The sequence below is a fragment of the Pecten maximus genome, chromosome 13 (assembly GCF_902652985.1).
Source record: "Pecten maximus chromosome 13, xPecMax1.1, whole genome shotgun sequence".
Classification (NCBI taxonomy): domain Eukaryota; kingdom Metazoa; phylum Mollusca; class Bivalvia; order Pectinida; family Pectinidae; genus Pecten; species Pecten maximus.
The window spans coordinates 23374363-23383100 of NC_047027.1; the positions used below are offsets into that span (position 1 = coordinate 23374363).

The following is an 8738-nucleotide window of genomic DNA, read 5'->3' on the forward strand; positions in this document are numbered from 1 at the left end:
AAACTAAAAACAGCAATAGGTAATAGAAATAAAATAATTAAAAAATAACAAAGCAAAAAAATGAACAAACAAAATAAAATAAGAAAGAAAAACAACAAATAAACAAAAAAAATTAAAAAGAACACTAATAATAAAACTACGGAAGCCCATTGGTGCCAAATTAAATACAAAAAAATAAATTTATTGCGATACTTTTGCGAATAAACGCAATAATTATTGCGAATAAACGCAAAACTATTGCGTTTGAACGCAATATTTTAATTTTTTTTTTACATTTAACAATTGGCATCAATGGGCTTCCGTGCAAAACAATAAAAGAGACGAACAAACAAACAGACAAACAAACAAATATCTACAACTAAAACTAGACTTACCCACATTACATTCCGACCATGATACTCTAAATACTGCATTTGAAATGAAAGGTATCAATGCAGATATGTTCTTATTGCCTAACCTTCTACATCAAGATAATTCGATGTGTGGTCCCTATCACTGGCAACCATATTTATCTGATAACAGTGAATTAACAATCACATGCAAGGTATAGTAGAAACCATTGGTGGCCCATCCGTTTACATTCTATATAGTGATGCGCTGTTAGTTTCATAGCATGACCAGCAACGTCAATAAAGCATTTTCATTTTGGTGTTATCAAATTCAGGAAAAACTGGTCCGAGGGCAGCAAAATCACTCCATGATGTCTATGCATTCCTTCGTGAAACTGATGACTGGACCAATATTGCAATATAAAAATGTCCACTTTGTCACCGAATCCGTTCACGAATATGAGAAGCTGAATTGGCACATAACTGTGAGATGATTAACTTTGGTTTGTGAGCGTATTTTGATTATACACTGTAGTGTCATCTCACTGGAATGCCATATCAAGAAATTAGCGAGTAGATACACTAGGGACTTTACGCAACAGTTTTCATAGACTGATATTGTCCATGCTACGCGGTGTGGATATTGGGTGTGTACATTATTTTCTTGAAAGGCATTAGTGCACACGTATAAATACACGTGTAGAAGGGTAGAATGAATATGCCTGCGGTACAAATATGTCGTTACAGATGTCCCCGACCCCCAATCCCCAACCCCACGCCACCTAATTGTCGAATTCACAATATAAAGCTGTATTTCAGAACACCTCTTCTAAGAAAACGTTTCTGATATATGGAATTGAAATATGGCAATGTGAGAGCTTTACAAATTAGCACATACACAAAGATAATTATCTGAAACCAATTTAGTAGATGGAATGAACTTCGGAACCTTTCCACAATTGTTCAGAGCCAAACGGATGCCGAGAGACAAAGCCATTATCTGTGAAGGTCGCCGAGTACAATTCTACATACATATTGATGTAGAGAGCTTACCGTACAAAGCATTAACGCATAGCCTTTCACAAATGGTTTTATATTCTAGCACAAAACGTGAAGTTATGTTTTGTTATAGTCAATAAACCTAATTAGAATATATGCACGTGGTCTAACAATGAATTCAGAATACCTGAAAGAGCGTATCTTCAATAATTCAGACATACATTTTATGTTCAATATCGAGAAAACAGAAGGTTCGACACTAACACACAAACACACTTGGCAAGTCGTAATCACAAGAGTTGCTTCCCTTTTAAGTGTACAGCTTGACATGTCCTGCGCTCAGAGATATAACATCAAATTATTACCGGGAAAGCAGTACTACACCAATGCTAGAAAAACCGCAGTTACCACCAATGAAAGAGAGTAGAAGAGACCATCGACTAGCACTCTTCTATAAGATTGTGCAATGGTTAGTGGATGTTCATGTTAGAGCGGATCTCTGCAAGTCGAACACCTAGATCCAAAACCAGTGAAGAATTTTTCAGTGTAACACGAACATTTGTGTTAAATTCCTTTTCCAACGGACAATCAAAAGTGACTAATCTTCCGGAAGAATTCCTCAAAGCGTCAGACACTAAGATATATAAATCCTATCTATCGCCATTTTGAAAATGCATTCTTCTCAAAACCTGGGTTGGTTTGCTTGCTTGTCCTAACACCCCGTGGACAACGAAGGTCATTTTAAGGGCATTGTTGAAAAAGTTCTAGTCGCGCATGTCACTTGGTCGTTGACGTAAACCATGTCCCAGTCAAAATGTTACCTTTGGGAGTTTTCATTTTTTTGTACTAAAGTTCAACGGTACGTCTACGTCAGTGTTTCGCGGTTGGCACGGACAATGCTGAATAGCGTTGGCACTTCGACTACTTTAATTTGTTTTTAAGGAAATTCAATATCGTGGTATTCGGATTATATGTAGATTTACATCGTTACTGGTTGTGTTGAACACCAACTTGGCGCTGATATGAAACAAATCGCGTTCCGTACCGTACTTTAGGTCCGATTTTTGTTTTCTAATTTAGACAAAACGATTCAACGATTTTCATTTTTTTTTTTTTCGCTTAGCTTGAACCTCTTTTGATTTAAGTGCTTTGTATCTTTTACTCCTGGTGTTTTGCCTTATGAAGAAATCAATATATACTAGTGCATTAAGCGCTCAAATTACTCCCCTTTCGTAATCATTACCACTCGGCCGAGATGTTTTTCCCCCATTAATTACTCTGAAAGTACAAATGATTCTGCACAATACGGATCATCTTACGAAGACAGGAAAGATTAACCATGCTTTAGAAAAAAAAAAGTTTGTTCTAAAATAAACGTGCCTTGAGCGGGTCTTTGACTTCATGTTTTGTATTTAAGGCGGTACCTTATTGTTGCTGTATATTAAAGGTCATCCCGTCTAAGAACCGGCCGCAAAATCGTAGGTGAAGATCCGCGGTACGTGGTTCGACACTCCATACCCGCGTCGGTTTGTGATTCCCGGGAAGTTGAAAAACGGGCTGGTCTGTGTTGTGGTTTTTAAGCTTCGGGGCAAACAGGATGGCACTGTTGTGACCTTGGACAATCTAATTTAAATTTGACTTAAAATTTACGTTCCTCTACGATACACTGCAATACAAGATCTAACCATACCCCGTATGAGGTCATCGCAGCATGACCTTTGAGCTCAGCGAATCAGTGTGTAAAATTGTGGTGTGATTTCATTCTTCGGAGGTATAAATACTTACGTAACGTTCCGAGGTATTCCGATGGTCGAAAACAACGGTACGCAATTAGGCTTCGCCATCTTAGGCCGAAAACATCTCAACGATATCAGAGTTTAACAAATGTGTGGGGCCTCTGTGATTTTTCTTCATCATACGCGAGATAAACACAGTTAAAACAACATCATCGAGAGAAAATACTTTGAAAGAGAATAGCATGTACTGTAGCGATCTTTTAAATCTAGTTGGCAACACTGCTATACCGTCTTGTCAACGTCATATGTTTTCTGTTCTTCTTTCAATGTGATACCCAGAGGTCATTAGCAATATTGCTATTACCATGGCCACTACGAAAGTACACCAATAATGTTGGTGAAATGTTCGGTATTTCAAATCAAGCGTTGAAATAAGTTATAAACACTAACGAGATGCAACCAAAAGCTCGTATAATAACGTCATTGACCATTGGATTATATTTGAAGTTCAAAGGTGACCTACAGCTGGGTATTGTTAGATCTTGTATTACAATGTATCATTACAATGCATCATAGGGTATAGGAGATTAAAAGACTAATTTTGATTGGATTGTGCCCTTGGGCAAGACTTTATCCTACTTGCTCTTGATGGGATGCGGCGGGCCTACCGTATGTTGCTCAGCGTGATAGTTACCAACTACTACAAGGAGACTCCCTCCACAAAATGACTGGCTGTTCAAGGGACGGTATACCCAGCAAACAAACAAACAAACAAACAAACCATCAGTCCCTACTTAAAAGGTATTAAATGACGTAAGAGATGACGATATAAAACCACTGTACTATACGCCGAGACTGGAATACGGAGTCAGGTCTCAGGACTCAAAAAGTACAGAATTCATGCACTCCTTTTTTGTTGACATAATATTACTCCTCTTGCATTTATAGTGATGTAATCTTAACTCTTACATTCACAGTGACGTAATGTTACACTTCTTACATTCACAGTGACGTAATGTTACACTTCTTACATTCACAGTGACGTAATGTTACAATTCTTACATTCACAGTGACGTAATGTTACACTTCTTACATTCATAGTGACGTAATGTTACATTTCTTACATTCACAGTGACGTAATGTTACAATTCTTACATTCACAGTGACGTAATGTTACACTTCTTACATTCATAGTGACGTAATGTTACATTTCTTACATCCATAGTGACGTAATGTTACACTTCTTACATTCATAGTGACGTAATGTTACACTTCTTACATCCATAGTGACGTAATGTTACACTTCTTACATTCATAGTGACGTAATGTTACATTTCTTACATTCATAGTGACGTAATGTTACATTTCTTACATCCATAGTGACGTAATGTTAAACTTCTTACATTCATAGTGACGTAATGTCACTCTTCTTACATCCATAGTGACGTAATGTTACACTTCTTACATTCATAGTGACGTCATGTTACACTTCTTACATTGATAGTGACGTAAAGTTACACTTCTTCAATTCATAGTGACGTAATGATACACTTCTTCAATTCATAGTGACGTAATGTTACACTTCTTACATTCATAGTGACGTAATGTTACACTTCTTACATTCATAGTGACGTAATGTTACAATTCTTACATCCATAGTGACGTAATGTTACAATTCTTACATTCATAGTGACGTAATGTTACAATTCTTACATTCATAGTGACGTAATGTTACACTTCTTACATTCATTGTGACGTAATGTTACACTTCTTACATTCATTGTGACGTAATGGTACACTTCTTACATTCATAGTGACGTAATGTTAAACTTCTTACATTCATAGTGACGTAATTTTACACTTCTTACATTCATAGTGACGTAATGTTACACTTCTTACATTCATTGTGACGTAATGTTACACTTCTTACATTCATAGTGACGTCATGTTACATTTCTTACATTCATAGTGACGTTATGTTGCTCTTCTTACATTCATAGTGACGTCATGTTACATTTCTTACATGCATAGTGACGTAATGTTACACTTCTTTCATTCATAGTGACGTAATGTTACACTTCTTATATTCATAGTGACGTAATGTTACACTTCTTACATTCATAGTGACATAATGTTACACTTCTTACATTCATAGTGACGTTATGTTGCTCTTCTTACATTCATAGTGATGTCATGTTACACTTCTTTCATTCATAGTGACGTGATGTTACAATTCTTACATTCATAGTGACGTTATGTTACACTTCTTACATTCATAGTGACGTAATGTTACACTTCTTACATTCATTGTGACGTAATGGTACACTTCTTACATTCATAGTGACGTAATGTTAAACTTCTTACATTCATAGTGACGTAATTTTACACTTCTTACATTCATAGTGACGTAATGTTACACTTCTTACATTCATTGTGACGTAATGTTACACTTCTTACATTCATAGTGACGTCATGTTACATTTCTTACATTCATAGTGACGTTATGTTGCTCTTCTTACATTCATAGTGACGTCATGTTACATTTCTTACATTCATAGTGACGTGATGTTACAATTCTTACATTCATAGTGACGTTATGTTACACTTCTTACATTCATAGTGACATAATGTTACACTTCTTACATTCATAGTGACGTTATGTTACATTTCTTACATCCATAGTGACATAATGTTACACTTCTTACATTCATAGTGACGTCATGTTACATTTCTTACATTCATAGTGACGTAATGTTACACTTCTTACATTCATAGTGACATAATGTTACACTTCTTACATTCATAGTGACGTTATGTTACATTTCTTACATCCATAGTGACGTAATGTTACATTTCTTACATTCATAGTGACGTAATGTTACAATTCTTACATTCATAGTGACGTAATTTTACACTTCTTACATTCATAGTGACGTAACGTTACTCTTCTTACATTCATAGTGACGTAATGTTACTCTTCTTACATCCATAGTGACGTAATGGTACACTTCTTATATTCATAGTGACGTAATGTTACACTTCTTACATTCATAGTAACGTGAAAATTGCACTTCTTAAATTCATACTGACGTAAAATAACACTTCTTACTTTTATATTGACGTAATGTTACACTTCTTACATTCATAGTGACGTAATGTTACACTTCTTACATTCATAGTGACGTAATGTTACACTTCTTACATTCATTGTGACGTAATGTTACCCAACTTGCATTAAACTAAGCATTGAACAGTGGTTTTATGTTGTTATAGTCAATGTATAGTTCAATGCTTATATTTACATTGTCTCACCATTTGTGTCAATTTTGTAAAGTGAACCAAACAAATAAATTAACGCCTGTTTTCTTAAATGTCATAGGGCAAAATAATCAGCTGAAAAATTAGTGCGCTGAAGATCAACTTTCAAAGTACATGTATATTTGTTGTTAATTATATACAAAATACATTTTTAAAACTTATATACCGTTGCAAAACTATTTCCCGGTGCGAAATCGCGTGACATCTTATTCGAGGAAAGTATAAGTGATGTGGTCGGCCGCCATGTTTAGCTTTGGAAATTGAACAGTCACGGATCGGAAGTGGAACCCCGGGGTATTTTGAAGTGTCATTTGATTATAAGTGTATATATTGCTCGGGATTGCTATTTGGCGATTGTCTGTAGCAAATAAAAGGCATTAGATGACTCGATAATCTGTGGAGCCCAAGGAACAAGCTGTTTTAAATAACTTTCACTTTCATACCCAATGACCGGGTTGAGTGTAGCAGATGCCATAACACCACACCGTATTCCTGGTACAAGTCACTTTATTATAAATCGATCATGGTCATACAAACGCTTAGCATAGTAGGACAGTATTGCTATAGTATACAAACATGTGAGTGACTTCCGTTATACTAATTGACCTACAGTATGGACAATAGCGACAATTACCGACTGGTAAAATACATACATGACATCCTCCCGTTTTTACATAAGTATATTACCATTACATGTAACATAGGTGAATGTACAATATAAACATTATTATTATAATATAAATGGCAATTCAACTCAAATACAGTTGATCTTTATATGTTATGATGTCATGCATTAAATTGTACTATTAAATCATTTCAAAATTGAACTTCCTAATTTTTGTCTGTTATATTCAAGATGTTAATTTATATATATATGAATACCAATAACATATACATTTGTAGGTGTTGGATACTGTCCAATTATCAGCAGTTCATAAACGACCAATTATTATTATGAATTCTTAACACATGATAAATGAATCCAAATAATGTTCATCCGGATTATTTTTTTCAGTTATTATAGTCAATTCTGATCCTCTCTCCCTCTTTCAAGAATGGAATTGAAGAATGGCAATCGAGCGGATATAAGTTTTTTGAAGTAATTCTTCAGCGACACAATCTTTTAAGCAAATAAAAATTAATAAAACTGCGAATAACACATTTATGCATATTTTGCACAATTTAAAGAATATACAGGTGTAATGTGACACATAATTCTCACAACACTTCAAATGCACATTTCACGGATTTTGTTTCATTTCTCTCCTGTGTGCATTTTCTCTTTTCATATAATTTTACTATTTTCACAGAATTTTCACCAATTTTCACTAAATTTTCACAAAACTTTTACTGGAATTTCTTTGGTAATTTTACACCGCGGCCACATCTTGTTGCTATTGGTTCTTTTACATAATCTTTAGACTTTTCCTTCCAGGGAACTCTATCTACAGGTATGTTGACCGATCGCGACACGGTTTCATTGTTTTCAGGAAACGACGCACGTGTTGGTTTGTTATCCTTTCGGTTCCTCCTGTATTTCTTTCCGTTTCTAGTTTCGACAATGTAAGATCTTGGATTTGAATGTTTCGCAACAACTTTGGCCGGTATCCATTCTTCATTCTTCTGAAACATGACAGTTTCACCGTTGTCCAAGGGAGGTAATTCTTTACCAGCATGCTGATCATAGTACATTTTGGCTTTTTCCTTTCTGATTTTCAGTCTCATCTTGATATCAGATGTTGGAATGTTATCGGATGACAACAGTGGAGCTGTTGTTGGTATATCTGTTTTTAATCTTCGACCAAAAAACATTTGAGCTGGTGAAAGTCCTAGATCTTCAATGACTGTGTTTCTATAAGCTAACAAGCCTTTATATGGATCCTCAGATTTCTTTAATATGTTTTTCACTGTCTGCACAGTTCTTTCAGCTTGTCCGTTCGCCTGCGGATATCTGGGACTTGATGTTGTAAGTTCGAATCCATATGTCTTTGAGAATTTCTTGAACTCCTCATTAGCAAACTGTGGACCGTTGTCTGTAATGAGCTTGTCAGGGATGCCATATCTCGACATTTGGCTTTTGAGATATAACATAGTGTTCTTGCTACTCATATTGTCTAATTTGGACAACTCCGGCCACAAATATGTCAGCGGAAATAACAGACCATGGCCTGTTTGGATTTTCCGTTATTAATAATGGCTCCTTTGGATTTTTCTAGAGTTAGTGACACATGTTGAACATTTTGACACTGTGTCCTCTATTTCAGAACAGTACAGTACAGTAGTTCGCGTGCCCGCGATTTACATTTTACGATTCCAAGGTGTGAACTATGGATTGTTTTGAGCATTTCACGACGTA

General features: G+C 35.5%; 1 protein-coding gene across 1 annotated transcript; it reads right to left on the bottom strand.

The window, feature by feature from the left end:
- Positions 1–7729: 7729 nt before the first annotated feature.
- On the bottom strand, positions 7730–8452 carry LOC117340555. Its single transcript, XM_033902314.1, has one exon. The coding sequence runs from the start codon at positions 8450–8452 to the stop codon at positions 7730–7732; it is 723 nt and encodes a 240-aa protein (XP_033758205.1).
- Between the last annotated feature and the right edge of the window lie 286 nt (positions 8453–8738).